The sequence below is a fragment of the Microtus oregoni genome, unplaced genomic scaffold, assembly GCF_018167655.1.
Source record: "Microtus oregoni isolate MIOR12 unplaced genomic scaffold, Mior012 000013F_ref0000133, whole genome shotgun sequence".
Taxonomy (NCBI): Eukaryota; Metazoa; Chordata; class Mammalia; order Rodentia; family Cricetidae; genus Microtus; species Microtus oregoni.
The window spans coordinates 627,542-644,308 of record NW_024543072.1 but is presented as its reverse complement, the minus strand read 5'-3'; the positions used below and the strand labels follow the sequence as shown (position 1 = coordinate 644,308).

General features: G+C 39.0%; 1 protein-coding gene across 2 annotated transcripts in view; it reads right to left on the bottom strand.

The window, feature by feature from the left end:
• The window catches only part of LOC121455077 (cyclic AMP-dependent transcription factor ATF-6 alpha), a 174,269-nt gene that overhangs the window by 138,209 nt on the left and 19,293 nt on the right, over window positions 1-16,767 (bottom strand). For both annotated transcript variants that reach the window (XM_041662612.1, XM_041662613.1), the window contains exons 5-7: window positions 12,718-12,844; window positions 11,728-11,931; window positions 3,193-3,413 (exon numbers count right to left, since the gene is read on the bottom strand). In XM_041662612.1, the coding sequence (XP_041518546.1) occupies window positions 3,193-3,413; window positions 11,728-11,931; window positions 12,718-12,844 (552 nt within the window). The remainder of the gene's footprint in view (window positions 1-3,192; window positions 3,414-11,727; window positions 11,932-12,717; window positions 12,845-16,767) is intronic.

Here is a 16,767-nt window from a genome sequence, read left to right as displayed (position 1 = left end):
AAAGACTAAACAGAGTCATATTTTCCTAAGTTATGATAGAAAGTAAATTACATATAAAACTTCGGAATCACTAAAGTAAGATAGATAAAGGAGTATTTTCTCTAAATTTACTAAATACAAATAGACTGAATATTGTAAATATAATTCTTACTTGATAAGTGGTTTTGTTATATATTATAGTTTACTATGTTAAAGTTAAAACATTTCTTTTTATTTAGACAAAAAAAGAAAATGCTGTGAAATATTAGTTTTAGAAGTGTTACATTAATATTTTGGAATATTTGCTTAATGATGCAAAGATGTGTTGCATGCTCTTCTGTTACATTTTTTTAACTCTAGGAAGCTGTTACTTTGCCTACCTACAACACCTGATTGGTCAATAAAAAGCTGAACATCCAATAGCTAGACAGGAGAGAGGGATAGGCAGGGCTGCCAGATAGAGTGAATAAATAAAAGGAGAAAAAGAAAAGAGAAACAAGAAAGGGAGAAAGAGAGGAGGATGCTAGGGGCCAGCTACCCAGTGAAATATTCCTTTATACTATGTGAATTATGTGTCACTGTGATTGGGTTAATAAATAAGCTGATTGGCCAATAGCTGGACAGATAGAGGTTAGGTAAGACTTGCAGAAAATAGAGAGCACAAGGAAGAAGAGAAGTTTCTCAAAATTGTGAGATGAACTTGCCATACTGAGAAAAAAATATCAAGCCACGTGGCAGAGCATAGATAAGAAATATGGGTTAGAAGCAAAACATGAGCAAAGGCGTCAAGACCACAATGGGGACCCCCACAGAAAAAAAACTGACCTGAACTAGTGAGAGCTCACTGACTCTGGACCTGCATAAGATCAATCTAGCCCTCCTGAAAGCAGGTGACAGTGGGTGGCTTGGGCAGTTTGTGTGCCCACTGGCAGTGGGACCAGGAGCAATCCCTAATGAATGATCTGGCTTTTTGGAGCCCACTTCCTACCAAGAGAAACCTTGCTCAGCCTAGAAACAAGGAGGAAGGCCTTGGTACTGCCTGAACATGGTGATGTGACAGAATTCATTGACTCTCCATGGGAGGCCTTACCCTCTCTGAGGAGTAGATAGGAGGAGAGAGGGGAAGGTAGGAAGGGAGGGGGAACTGGGATTGGTATGTAAAATAAAATAAAACTTAAAGGGAGGGGGAACTGGGATTGGTATGTAAAATAAAATAAAACTTAAAAAGAAATAGGGGTTAATTTAAAATGTAAGAGTTAGTAACAAGCCTAAGCTACTGGCTGAGCATTTATAATTAATAATAAGTCCCTGAATAGTTATTTGGGAGAGGTTGCCAAGACAAAGAGAAACTCTGCCTACACCACCCAGCCACAAGCCAGCTTCAGAGTAAGAAAGGTATATAGAACAGAGAATGATAAACCCAGAGGCAAAAGGTAAACAGGATAATTTAAGTTAAAAAAAAAAAAAAAAGCTGGCTAGAAATAAGGCAAGCAAAGGCCGGGCATTCATAAGTAACAATAAGTCTCTATGTATTTATTTGGAAGATGGGTGGCAGGCCCCCTCAAAGACCAAAGAGTAAAAAAACCAACAATAGGACCAGACTCCTGAGCCCTTGTTCCTGCCAGCCCCACAGTCACCCTTCAGCTCTGACCAAAATGATTCTTCCACATCTCTGAAAGGGACCTCCCCAGAGGGGGTAGAATTCAAGAGTTTTGGTGTTAAAAGCAGATGCTATCCCCTGCCCCATGTGGAAAGACTAGCCTGATAGAAACTTAACTATATCCCCCAAGGCTGGGGGCCCTAAGCAGTTTGGGGGATACTCATACATGTCCTAGGAGTCACATCTTACATGTAACCCTGTTCTTTTTTTTTTTTAATTTACTTATTTATTAAGGATTTCTGCCTCCTCCCCGCCACCGCCTCCCCTTTCCCTCCTCCTCCCCCAATTAAGTCCCCCTCCCTCATCAGCTCGAAGAGCAATCAGGGTTCCCTGACTTGTGGGAACCCCAAGGACCGCCCACCTCCATCCAAGTCTAGTAAGGTGAGCATCCGAACTGCCTAGGCTCCCCCAAAGCCAGTACATGCAGTAGGATCAAAAACCCGTTGCCATTGTTCTTGAGTTCTCAGTAGTCCTAACCCTGTTCTTATTAGTCTCAGTGATAATAAAATACCACTCTCTAAGAAAAAAAAAAAAGTCTCTATCATTTTAAACCTTTTTGGTCTTCTTGAAAAGCATACTCTTTACTTACTGGTTATACTTTTTAAATGAAAAAAATCACAGATTACTTTTTAATTTTTGCTACTGTCATTCTTTTTCTTACTATGGAAAGTTTCCCATGTGCTAAAAGGAAAGAAAAACAGCTTCCATAGCTATCTACATCTTTGCAATATTGCTTCTGTGCCCACCAGGTGCCAGTTTTAACTCATTATGTCATTTATTTGTTACTCTTAAAGACTAATTTTTGACTGGACTCAGAATTTCTCAGCGAGAACTGCCTATGTCTCTTGGCAACCTGTTCCTGGTGCTTTTGACTTCCTGCATTCTTTTGGCCAAGAGTTTCGCATATTCTGTGCCTCCTCCTTGTTTATCTTAGGGCACTGCTGCTCCAGGGCAGCGCATCAGTGTTTGTGCTGTGAGACACTGAATCCTGGCTGCTTTACCCCGGCATTCTTGCCCTCTTTGTTTAAGGGCTTTCTTTTTTTGTTATTTTTTTTGGTTTTTCGAGACAGGGTTTGTGTCGTTTTGGAGCATGTCCTGGAAGACACTGTCTTCTTTAGAGAGATTAAAATGTTTACAGATCCTGCTAACTCTTTTGTGCCCCAGCCACCAAGGCACAGTAAGTACTATGTGACAGTCCAGGAATATCCTTCTCTCTCTCTCTCTCTCTCTCTCTCTCTCTCTCTCTCTCTCTCTCCAATAACTAGGTTGAGAATACTCAGACTGACATCCACAATGCAGCTGCAAACAAATCTCCTTGGTCTGTAACAAGAATGCCCCTTACTCAGTAGCTTACTCAATACTCACCCCTTACTCAATACTCAATCTTGATATCCACTGTTCTCTATATCTGTATAAACCAAGGGACTCTTTTTCTAAACAATGGATACTCTACTCACTAGATATGTTTTGCTACAAATATTCACAATATTGTCAGCTGGGATTACTGCTATACTTACACAACAGAAAAGTACATTCACAGGTTAAGTACTTACATCTGAACCCAGACTTCTTGTGGTGCTTTGTAGGACAGGTTTAGGCATGGAAAGCTTTCCACTCACTGGACTGTTCACCACAGGGGCTGGCACCACGTTCACCACATGGTTAGGTAGCTGTGTGGCTCCTCCAGCAACAGCAAGAACTGGCTGAGCAGAAGGCAGCACTCCAGGGGCCTGAAGTTGCACCATAGTAGGCTGAGAGAGCAGAACAGTCTGACCTGAGGTAAGAAAAAACAGGGAATCAAGTGGTGCACAGCTATTGTGTCAGGGAGCAGTAACACTCAGTCTCCTCTAAGACAGACAGATTAATCCTGAAGAACTTCACACGGTAAAATAAAACATCACCAATAGCAACACACACTAAGGGGGACTCCGATGCTGTGTTTTTAATGGGACCAACTAAGTTCATCCTCTTTGAGTCATCATTAACAATCTTTACTTTTTTTACAGACAGGGCTTCTCTGTGTAACAGCCCTGACTGTCCTGGAACTAGCTTTGTAGACCAGGCTGACCTCGACCTCAGGGATCCGCCTGCCTCTGCCTCCCGAGTGCTGGGTTTAAAGGCATGTGCCACCACTGCCCAGCTAACAATCTATTTTTAAGTCAGATATGGTGATACATACCTATAGTCTAAGTAGCTGAAAGGCTGAGGCAGAGGACCCACTCAAACCCAGGAACCTGTGGATTGTTTGGACAGCACAGCAAGCCTCAATTGATAAAAGTAAAAAAGGCCAGGAGAGATGGCTCAGTGGTTAAGAGTGTTTACTACTCTTCAAGAGAGTCCAGATTTGATTCACAGTGTCCACGCTGAGCAACTTACAACTGCAACTTACAACTACAGGAGTCTTGACACCATCTTCTGGCTTTTTCAAGTGCACACACATGTGCACGCACACACACAATTTAAATTTAAAACCTTTTTAAAGCCAGGTCTGATGATGCAAGCCTGTAATTATAGTCACTATGAAGGTTGAAGTAGGAGAATCACATGTTCATTCAGACCCTCATCTCACAAAGTAAATAAAAAGAGGACTAGGGATGTAGTTCAGTGGCAAAGGGCTTGCCTGCATGCACAAGGCCCAAGGTAAATCCCAGTACTGAGGGGAGGAGGCAAAAATACTCACTAGAAACATAAACAAACCAGGCAGTAGTTCATTTTTATCTTCTTCAATATAAAGGTCATGGAGTCTATAATTGGTGATCCTAAAGAAGCTAAATAAGAAGGTGAACCCAAAGAAAAACATATAGTTATCCTCCTGGCTATGGGAAGTAGACAAAATTGCCGGACAAAAAATTGGGATCTTGGGGGTGGGGTGGGGGTAAGGGGAGATGGGGAGAGAAAAGTGTGAAGGGGAGGATGGGGGGAACTTGAGGAAACAGGATGACTGGGATAAAGGAAGGTTGGATAGGGGAGCAGGAAAGCACAAATCCTAGTTAAGGGAGCCACCTTAGGGTTGGCAAGAGACTTGAACCTAGAGTGGCTCCCAGGAGCCCAAGGCCATGTCCCCAATTAGTTCCTTGGGCAGCTGAGGATAGGGAACCTGAAATGACCCTATCCTATAGCAATACTGACGAGTATCTTGCATATCACCATAGAACCTTCATCTGGTGATGGATGGAGATAGAGACAGAGACCCACACTGGAGCACCGGACTGAGCTCCCAAGGTCCCAATGAGGAGCAGAAGGAGGGAGAACATGAGCAAGGAAGTCAGGACCACGAGGGGTGCACCCACCCACTGAGACAGTAGGGCTGATCTATTGGGAGCTCACCAAGGCCAGCTGGGCTGTGACTGAAAAAGCATGGGATAAAACCGGACCCTCTGAACATGGCGAACAATGAGGGCTGATGAGAAGCCAAGGAAAATGGCACGGGGTTTTGATCCTACTTCATGTTCTGGCTTTGTGGGAGCCTAGCCAGTTTGGATGTTCACCTTCCTAGACATGGACGGAGGGGGGAGGACCTTGGACTTTCCACAGGGCAGGGAACCCTGACTGCTCTTTCGACTGGAGAGGGAGGGGGAGAGGAGTGGAGGGAAGGGGAGAAGGGTGGGAGGAGGGGGAGGGAAATGGGAGGCTGGGAGGAGGAGGAAACTTTTTTTTTCTTTTTCTCAATAAAAAATTTAAAAATATATATATAACAACAACACATAACAAATTTGTTGTCATACCTACATTTTCCAACGTTTATTAGTTTCTATATGAATTTTTCTTATTTTAAACAATAAATCCTTTAAATTATATTTACAAATACATATATATCCAAATATGTAGGAAAGAGTCAAATGCCAAAAAAACCCAAATGAGATGGAATTTTAGTTAACAGACACAATGGCTATCTATAAATAATACCAACCTTTCCAATCACTGCCAAAGCAATGATCTCAACTCTTTTCCTAGTCTTTGCGGTTGCCACTATCTTAAACTTGTGTTCATTGCCGCGTACTCCACTCACCACCCTCAAAAGAGCACGGACAACTCATAACACAGATCTACTGAAATGGTACCCGCCTGTTTCCTTCCCCTTGACAATTATAGAAGGTATTGAAACCCTTGCCTAATATCTGTATCCTTTGGCTTTATCTAGCTGAATAAAGGTACTAGCATGACCAGAAACTTTAATTCGGTATAAATTTATAATTCTTCAAGGACAACCAGACATTTCATGTTCAGGCAGTTTAAAATGACTTATAAAATTCAGTTTCATATTTCAAAGGGTTGGGAAAAACTGAAAATCAAAATACTTTCAGAACACCTGTTTGCTGAGAACATCTGTCTTGGCTAAAAAAAGATCACATTTATAAAATTCTTTGTTTCAGTAGCCTCAAAAAGCAGACCAGAAGTAGAATTCAAAAGTCATCATTTTTCTCAATTCATATATTAGCACTTATAAGTAGTAAGTTTGTAAGAAAATTTTAAATTAATTGCATAAATTTGAAATTCATACAATTTAGTGGGGGATAACATTGCTAAATATGTTTATCTTCTCGTTTCCCCTAAACTGACTTCTGTTATAAAATAAATTCACCTAAAATAGAGAAATGGGTTAAAGGTAGTTTATGAATATATAGTCAGGCCAGAAATATAAAAAAAAAGTAATATATAAATAATAGATGAACAAAGACTGTGTTTTTAACAACACTGAATAAGACATTAAGTCAAGCTGGTATTAAAAAAATAGACTTACTATAATGTAAAAACTGAAGAGAAGGATTTCTTTTTTTTTTTTTTTTTTTTTTTGGTTTTTTGAGACAGGGTTTCTCTGTGGCTTTTTTTGGAGCCTGTCCTGGAACTAGCTCTGTAGACCAGGCTGGTCTCGAACTCACAGAGATCCACCTGCCTCTGCCTCCCGAGTGCTGGGATTAAAGGCGTGCACCACCATCGCCCAGCAAGAGAAGGATTTCTAACTGCATATATTTACTTCTCAGGCATTAGAGTTTGAACCCAAGGCCTTGCACAAGCCAGGCAGGTCTTCTACCACTAAGTCCTGGGGTTTTTGAAACAAGATCTCATGATGTAGCTCAAAGCTGGCCTGCAACCTGCTATGTAGCCCAGGCTAACTTCAATTCATAATTCTCTAGCTTCAACCTCCCAAGTGCTGGAATTATAGGTACACACTACCTTCTTTAGCTCAAAGAGACAGCTCGGCCATATAAGATAATCATGGTGTCTGTGGGTTTCTATGGACTGTGAAAATGCAGAATGAGAAAAGACTATTAATAATTCAGCTATGAATTTGTATTGGGTATAATAATGGATGGCTATAAATCCAAGCACTTGGGAGACAGAGATAGGATTTTTGGTTCAAGAGCAGCCTTGGACTATGTATTAAGATACCATCTGAAAACCAAAACAATAAAAAAAAATCAAATAAAATTAATTTATAGTTTATTAACAATAGATATAGCCATAAATTTTTGAAAATAATTGTACAACAAAAAATGAAATGAGTTATTAGATTTACAGTAACATCTTAGAACAAGTAGAGATGTGATGCCTTGCAAAATGCTGTACGGCTACTGCTTTTCCTCCAGCCCCACCACCCCACCACACAGAACCACTGGCACACACCAACACTTGGAGAAGAGAACAACGTTCGCAGAAACAATGCTCCATGCCTTCTAGCTTAAAATTGTGATTATAGAAAAAAAGAAAGCCTTCTTCCTCCAAACATTGTTCCAAACTTTGAGTCTATTCCAAAGAACAGAGGAGATAATAAAACACATTGAATTACCTCAAAGAAAGGATCAGACCTATAGACCCAATTGTAGATTTAAAGCACTGGTAAATAACACTGTGAATATTCCTTAAAACTAATTTTAAAAAATAATTCAAAACTGGACCTGGCAGTATAGGCCTATAATCCTCATTATAAATCCTATAATCCTATCCAGGATAAAAGGATCACAAGTTCAAGGTCAACTAGGGCTACAGAGGGAATTCAAGGTTAGCCTAAGCAACTTAATGAGACTGTCTCAAAACAGAAAGTGAAAAGACGGCTGGGGAATGTATAGAGTTCAGTGGTGTGGTAGAGAACTTGCCAAGTATGAACAGGGTCTTAGGTTCAATTCCCATTACTAAAAAGAAAGAAAAGAAGGAAGGGGAAAGCAGGGAAAGAAAGAAGAGAGAGAATCCAATTTCACTGTCCCCGGTCTCACTGTCCCTATGTCCCAGCCAAGAGAATTGCATCTTATGGAGATAGGATTACCAAGACAGTCTGTACAGCAAATACAACTCATGCCCTACCAGGCCACTGCTGCTTCCTTTACTTCACGCTGTATTTCAAGCTCTTACACCCTAAAGCCCCCAACTGTCTTCACTTTATCTAAATCAAGGGTCCTCTAAAGATTTTAGGCATGTTCAAGACAGAATGGCAGGAACCACTAAATTTCTATTACAGTCTATCCAAGAACAAACGGCTCTCATAGTTACTTGCTAATTGCTGACCAGGCCGAAGGCTACAACACAAAGGACTGTTTGGGGCATTCAGTAGTTAACAACTGAACAAAGGGACTGTTCCTGGTGTGGAAACACATAAAACAGAACACACCAAAGGGTGGTTTATCAGTTTGGAACACTCCAAATCCTCTCTAGTATCACAGGCAAATCCCCTTAACGGACGACAGCTTGATTCAGTGCTGAATGATATGACCACTGATCTTCACGATCAGTTCGTTCTTTTTAACTTTCTTCAAAGATTGCAAACTACATAGCAACCATTTAAAAAATACCTACTTTGTTTTAACATACTTGTGTCAACTTGGTAAATATTTCTTTGCACCAAGTTTTCTCATCTATAAAATAAAATATTGATACTTATCCTGAGAGATATGTAACTATTAAATAAGATAATGTATTTAAGCCCTTAGAAGAACGTCTGGCACATAACAACAGCTTAGCATACATTCATTATTATTCTACGTAAAAGTAGCTTCCATGTACTATCAACTCATTAGTCCTCACACTTGGTAGGAAACTATTTATACAAATTTGAATCGCAATTAAAAGGCAGAATTCTGAGAAAAAAATGATTACATTTCATCATTTTTAGAAGATTAATTAATTATAATATATAATTAATTACTAAGCCTTGGCCAGCCAGACAAGTTAGCTTCACTCTACCATCCTGCTTACAAAATGTTACTCTTTATGCATCCCCAAATTTCAGGGATTTGTGGTATCATCAAAAAAGGCTAAGACAGAAACATAGACGTCACCAAAAAGACTTTCCTCTCTGCCCTTCACGGCCTCCCTCCCCCACACATGCCCACCATCAATTACCGCCCCATACAATGCTAGGCTTTGTAACAGCTCTATTCCCATCCTGGTTCTCTATTTTCAGATAGTCTCGGCTTTAATCATCTTTCAACTGCTCTACTTACAACATTCTTACAAGGCACAGAAGACTTAGAAGCAAAAATATAGAAAAACAATCCAGGTTGACAGAATTCAAGAGACAATGCCAGGTTAATTAGACCGGCACAAAGTTCTATAGCAAATAATGAAGCTATATTGTAAAGTTAGAAAACTAAGTTGGAACCAAATTGTGAAGCACTTTAACCCCACATTAGAGAATATGGACTTAAATCTGTAAGCATTACATCTCTGCCATTTTTCTTTTTTGTCCATGTAATATATGTATGTTTTCAAGTGTGTGTACATGTGTGTTGAGGCCAGAGGTTGATGACAGGTGTCTTCTTCAGTGGCTCTCCACCTTACTTTTTGAGACAGGCCTCTCCCTGAAACTGGACCTTATCAGTTAACTAAGCAAGCTGCTCAGTGACCTCTAAGGGATCTGCCTATCTCCATATAGACACTAGAGTGTCTTACCCAGCTTTTTATGTGGGTGCTAGGCATCTGAACTCAGGTTTCCCATGCTTATGTGGGAAGCGTTTTACTGACTGAGCAATCAATCGCCCCAGCCCTTTCTTCCTCTAATTCCACTCTCAAATTAAAATAATAATATATGAAAGACGTACATTTAATCTGCAAGTTAAAAAAAATACCAAAATCCATAGATTACATTATAAAAACAACCTATTGGCACATGCTCAAAATAAAAAAAGTCTTCAGATCATGTGAAATCACTGAAGTTCAGAATGGATGATTTTAACCTCTGGAACTGATAAAATGCTTGGGAAAGAATAATTTGGTTTTTGCTATAAGTAAAGATCTCAAGTCAGTAGTGGTTGCACAAGCCTTTAATCCTGGCTCTCAGGAGGCAGAGGCGGAGGCAGGTAGATCTCTGGGTTTGAGGTCAGCTGGTTCCAGGCCAGGACAGTCAGGACTACACAGAGAAATCCTTTCTCAAAAACAAACAAACAGAGATCCACCACTCAAGCATAGCCAACAGTTTAAAGCCAACTGACTCTTGAGGCTACCCTCTCCTTTACACATGGCCATATTAGCACCAGACTTAGAATTTTATACATGTTTTAATAGCTGTGGGAACTGTAAGAAGGTTATTCATGAACTCAAATTCTTAGCTTTCAGAAATACACAAATCATTTTGAGGTGTTGGCAAAAGATTTAAGAACTATTCCTAAAACTCTATATATGAATATACAGTAAGTCTTCTGCCTTATTTCAAAGAGTTTATCCTAAATGGAGGAAGGTATTTCAAAATATTTTATCTATCAGCATTGTTCTTTTATCTGGGAACCTTTTTGTTTAGTTCTTTTTATTGATGTCTAATTGTCCATGGTCATTTAATAAACAAGGTTAATACACAAGATCGAATTTATGAAGCCTCTCTCATTGAAACCATGCTCCAAAGAAACGAGCTAGCTATTCATAAATGCAAATACAGCCATAAAAGTAAATTAAACACCAATGTTTACTTACAGATGCCCTATTAACTCCTAGTGCTAAATGTTGCCACTAAATTCAATCCTGAGAAATGAGTACTGCATAAATCTTCTCATAGCCATGTGCACAGAGATCAGTGCAAGACAATGATGACGAATCTGCCTAGGAGATGTCCCATAACTCAAGATTACCAAACCCTCAAATCTGAGCTTCTTTCCATAGTAAACTTTCCTGTAGACCCAAGCACGTGAGGCCATCTGGTGGGTAAAATAAAGAAAAACACCAATTCTGAGCTAGCTGGCAGCAGTCAGTTCAGAAACCTAGTTCAATGCCTTGCTTACCAAACCACACAGTCTCCTCAGAAATTAAGAGCCAGAGTTATTGCTCAACACATACTTGATTTGAAATGGTCCTTATTATTTTAAATCTTAACCACCCCTCAAAAACAAAACAAAGCAAAAAAGATCATAGTTACAATAATCTCAGAATAAAGTAGCAATACAAACAAAATCTCCCAAATTTTCTTCATTATAAATGATTTAACAGTATCAAAAGCCTCAGACAAGTGTGGTGCACACCATTAGCCCCAGCACTCAGGAGGCAGAAACAGGTATATCTCTGTTGATTTGAGGTCAGCCTGGTCTACTTATAGAGTTCCAGGCCACTAAAGGATACATAATGAAATTCTGTTTCAAAAAAGAAATAAAAAAGCATGGGGATCATGGGAGATGGTAGAAGGGGAGAAGGGAGGAAGGAAAAGGAATGTGTGTGTGTGTGTGTGTGTGTGTGTATATAATATTATATTACATTATATTGATATATATAATCATTTAAATAAATAAAACAATTTAAATAAAATAAAATTTTTATTTTAACCATTTCTTAAAAATTAAAAATAAAAAGATTTAAAAAATAAACTAATTTAAACAATTTAAAAAGAAAGAAAAAAGAAATCAACAAGAACAAAAAATTGGTGCCTTAAATACAGATATTATCCCAATAAAATCTGTAAGAAAAGAAGAGGCAACAGATGTCAGTGACCTGCAGAACCCTGTCCCCACAAAAACAGGAACTACATTAGTCATCTCTGCAAAAGCCTCAGATCCAAGGAAATTCCTGACACCATGGTGCATGCTCAAAAGTTATAACCCAAATTAAAATAACTCACGTTATATAAGCCTTAGTGCTTTCCAATAAACACAGAGCACCATAGTCTACACAGGTACCTTTAGTGGGTGCAGGCTGTATGCTGATGATCGACTGCTGCTTTGCCAGTGGCATAAGGGCTGGGAGTGTCTGAATAATGATGGTTTTTGCTGGAACACTGGCATTTGTTTGAGTCTTGGGTGCTGCTGGAAGTAATAAAGGCTTGGGCTGAACTGAAGGTTTTGAACTCATTTGATTTTTTTTCTTTGGAGTCAGTCCATGTTCTGGAGGAAAAAACAAAACCTCAAATCAATCTGAAGAAAATAAAGAAAACATATTATATTATATTATATTATATTATATTATATTATATTCTTTCCTCTATGTGTTATCTTGACTTCTAAGAACAATCATCAGTGAGTATAAACCAGCCATTCTTTACATGACTGGACTGAAGAAAGCCCTCAGTCTGGGATCGTCCTTTCTGCAGCTTTGGGAAGGGGGACCATGAACTGGTAGGGATGATGCTAAAATTACTGAATATGAATGTCTAGATTAGCATGAGGTAAGAGTCATCACCTCTCACGTTCAGTCTCTTTCCCAGGACCTTCACAACCTCTCCTGAAGATGACAGAATCTATGTCTATTTTAAGTGTATTTCACCTGTGAAGACAAGGCCCATCACAAAAGATTTTATTCCCTTGTCCTCTTCACAGTAATCATTCAGAACAACAACTATATACACTCATTTAGGGGCTGGAAAGATGGCGCAGCACTTAAGAGTACTGGTTGCTCTTCAAGAAGACCTGAAATCTAGAACAGCTTACAGCTACCTATAATTCCAGTTCCAGGGGATTTGAAGCCCTCTTTTTGTGTCTGGAGGCAGGAGGCACGCAGTTGATTCACATACATAAATGCAGATAAAACACCCATAAACATAAAATAAAATGACACACTAATTTAAAAATATAAGCCAGCTTAATATATGCTTAATCCAATATTTACCCTTTAAAAATGGAACCTACGTTATCTAAAATAGAAATAATAGAAATTGGGAGACAGACAGATACCAGCTTTGTTTCCAGGACCAATGACAGGCTTGTCTTCTTTGAGTGGCTCTACAGAGGAGGGGCTGTTACAGCTTTCACCATATAAGGAAAGGGGAGACTGGGAGCTGGAAGACAAATCAAACTCCTCCTGCAGCAAAACACAAATTGATGTCCATGAGTACAATCTTCGGGCAACAAATTACTTAGGGAACAAGAGCATATGAGAAGCATGCAGGACAACTTACTGAGAGGATAAGGTACAATATGAAGCGACTACTGATAAATCAACTCTCATCAACCTCAAGGATGTAACTCAAGTAGCATCTGTAATCTGTATACTGCACTCGTGTAGTAAACAGAAATCGTTCATCCGTCTCTCCACTTCGTCCCACAAACTTCGGAGCTTACTTAGTTCTTAGTCATACAAACATTTACTTATCATCATAAGGCTAGAGCTTCAATTACTATACTTTCCCATTTATTTGCTATTCTTGCAGAGGACCCAGGTTCAGTTCCCAGCATCCACAAGGTGTCTCACAACCACCTGTAACTCTAGTTCTAGGGTATCTGACATCCTCTTCTGACCTCTGCAGACACTAAGCAAACACATGATGCACATACATATATGTAGGCAAAACACTTCTACATATAAAATAAAATTATCTAAAGCAAAAATCTTAAAAAAAAAAAGATGGGGGAGGCTAATTGACAATTGAGAGTTTCTCTGTCATAAAGACTACAAATTTGGCAGTTAATAGGGAAATGAGATCAGCAATACCTAAACCCAGCAAGAGTTTGAAATTTCAGAGCTGGGGAAAAGAGTCACTAAAGAGCTTGCCCTCTCACACTGCTAGTTCCAGTGCTGGGAAGGTGCAGACAGGAGGATCCCTGGGGCTCTCTGGTCAGCCACCTGATCAGTTAGGTCAAGGCAAATGACGCTGTCTCACACAGGTGAGGTATTCCTGAGGAACCAGCCTCCTTATACACCAGCACACATGTAGGAACCGCAAAACACAGTTTAATATCTTAAACATGCAACTGATTCTTGAAAATAACACAAAAATGACAGCAAATCCATAGAAAAACTATCAAAAGACAAGAATAAACAATTTATAGAAGATCAGAAATGCATAATGAAAATGTTGAGTTTGAAAATAATCAGTAATCAAAGAAATCAAAATTAAACAACAACAAAAAACGAGATAACATCAAGCATTAGCAGAAAAGCTCCAAGGCCCCCAAACACTGCTGATGAGCCTGCAGAGTACCTGCGGCAACTCCCAGAGAGCCGAAGAAGCTTGTCAAAATGAGTGCCTGTGGCCTGCCACCCGCTTTTTCTATTCTTGGACATTCCTCCCAAAGGGATTCTGTGTGGACACAGGCCCACAAGAGAATATTTTCTTCATGATATGGGTAAAATACAATGAATGCTTATCAAAATATGCAGTTAGATGCAACAGATTTTATGTATATAGAGCAATATGAATTAATCTTTAAAAGTAAGTAAAATCCAGGAATGTGGTTCACCCTTTAACCTTATCACTCAAATGGCTAAAGCAGAATATCATTAAGTTCAAGGCTAGCTTGAACTTCAAAGCACGAGTTTGTCTCAATACCCAAAATATAAATTAATAATAATAAATATTTAAATAGGAGACCTAATATAATATCATTTGCATAAATTTAAAATGTGTGCCTGTAACTGAAATCAGTTAGGAGAAAAATAAATCTTTTAAGAAATAATATTGGCATAAACATTTTGATAATAATTGGAGAAACATAAAATTAAGCCTGTGTCTTATAGCACATATAAGATAATTTCAAATTAATCTGAGATCTATATATTAAAAATAAAACCTTATTAGAAATTTGTATTAATAAATAGAAAATATTTCTTCCTGAATAATTTAACCATTAGCCACTAGATGGAGCTGCAGGACCACCATCCATGCCTGGGGGCCATGCCAGAGCATGAGAAGGATAGGGAGGGCGTTCACAGGAGAACCCTGTGATCTGAGAAGTCAGGGCAAGTGAAGCAATGGCCCAGGAGAGAGACTTGATGTAAGATGGCTAAACACAACGGAAATAGTAAAAGATCACAGGAGCAACAGGAATAAATAACCACAGCAATGATTATATATAATCTAAATGAAATGGGCAACAATAAGCCCGCGCTAACACAAACAGGCAAATGAGTAATACAAATAAGTGTGCTGAGTTCACTCCCAGAACCCACATGGCAGAGTCTGCCTTAAACACATTCCCCGTGACCTATCCATGAATACACACATACATCATACACATACACAAAATAAAAATGGAAACGTTCCTTTTGTAAAAACAGGACCTTTTCATGATTTTAAAGTGCCTTTTTCATAAAATGCTGGCAGCTAGCCAAGAGAAAAGGAATAACGTCATGGCTGCGTGTCTGGCGGGAGCTGGGGTTAACTGAGGTGACCGTCACCATTGACGTACAAGCTCAAGTTGTGTCGCCACACTGAAGCTTTGGCATCAAAAATAAATGAGAAGACAGATGGAGGGTGGCTTGTGCCTATCACCTCAGCTCTTGGAAGACAGAGGCCGGAGAATCAACTGAAGGTCATCTTCCACTAACTAGCAACTTTAAAGCCAGCTTCAACTTTAAAGTCAGCGTCAACAGATCCATCTCAAAGACAAAGCAAAAGCAAACAAAAGGCAGACACAGAATCCTATCTGTGACATTCCTACCACAGATACAAAATCTGAATCCAATCCTGAAGAAACGCCTGGCAATCCAAGTGATGGGTCATTAAAGCACAAAGGTCAAGAAAGAAGAAAAGTAAAACAGTAAGAAAACTACATACGACATAGATGCCTTTGCTGGTCTAAAGGACAGTACTGGAGAATCTGACACAATCTAAATGGGGGCTACACGTAAAATTATTATTATATATCAATGTTTAGTTCCTTGTTTTGATGGCTGTATTGTTAAATAAAAAAACTCTTGTTCATAGGAGGGAGACGTTAAAAGTATCTGGAGTTCAATCCACCGGGGGCAACCACCTCTCAAATGGTTTAGACAAAAATCTCTGCAAAATATTTTCAAATTTAAGGTTACTCCAAATGAAAAGACAATGTAAGCAGGATAAAAAAGAATAAAAACATAGCCTGAAAGTGGTGACACACGCCTTTAATCTCAGGAGAGAGGCAAAGGCAGGTAGATGCCTGAATTCAAGGCCAGCTTGGTTCAGAATGAGCTCCAGGACAGCCAGGGCAACAGAGAAAGAAACCCTGCTTAAAAAACAAAAACAAAAAAAAAATCAATAAATAAGTAAACATTAGAGAATGTCTTTATGAGTGATAAAAACCTTTTGAAAAATAGGAGAAGTAAATATAGAAAGAAAGGAGGAAGAGAAGTAGAAGGCAAAAAAAAGAAATGAGGATGAGGAAGAGTATCAATAATAATAATAGCAGTACTAGTAGTAACCATGATAATAAATATGTTTTTATTTATAAAATACACATATTTATATTTTAGTCTATATATTTATTTAATTATATATTTGTTTGTTATGTGTTATATATATTTTATTATATTATATATTAATACTTACATTTTATATAAATATAGAAATAAAAACAATAAGCAATAGAAAACCAGGCTGAGTATCCTGGAACACATCTTTAATCTTAGCACTCAGAAGGCTGAAGCAGAAGGATCTCCACAAGTTCAAGACCAGCCTGATCTCCAAATTAGTTCAGGCCAGACAGGGCTAGACAGTGAAACCGTGCCTCAAACACAAAACAAAATAACAAAAAAACAAAAACAAAAAAAAGAACCCAAGCCAGACACAGTGTCACATTCCTGCACTGAATCCAGCCTGGGCAACCCAGTAAGACTCTACTTTTAAAAGAACTCTATAATCCCAGCACGCGGGATCCTGAGGCAGCAGGATCACATGAATGATGCCACTCTTATCTTGACAGGCTCTAGAATTGCCTTGAAAACAAATCTCTAGGCATATCCACGAGGGAGCTTTGATTAGATTGAGCTGGGAAGACCCACCCTAGATGTGCGCACACAGAAAACAA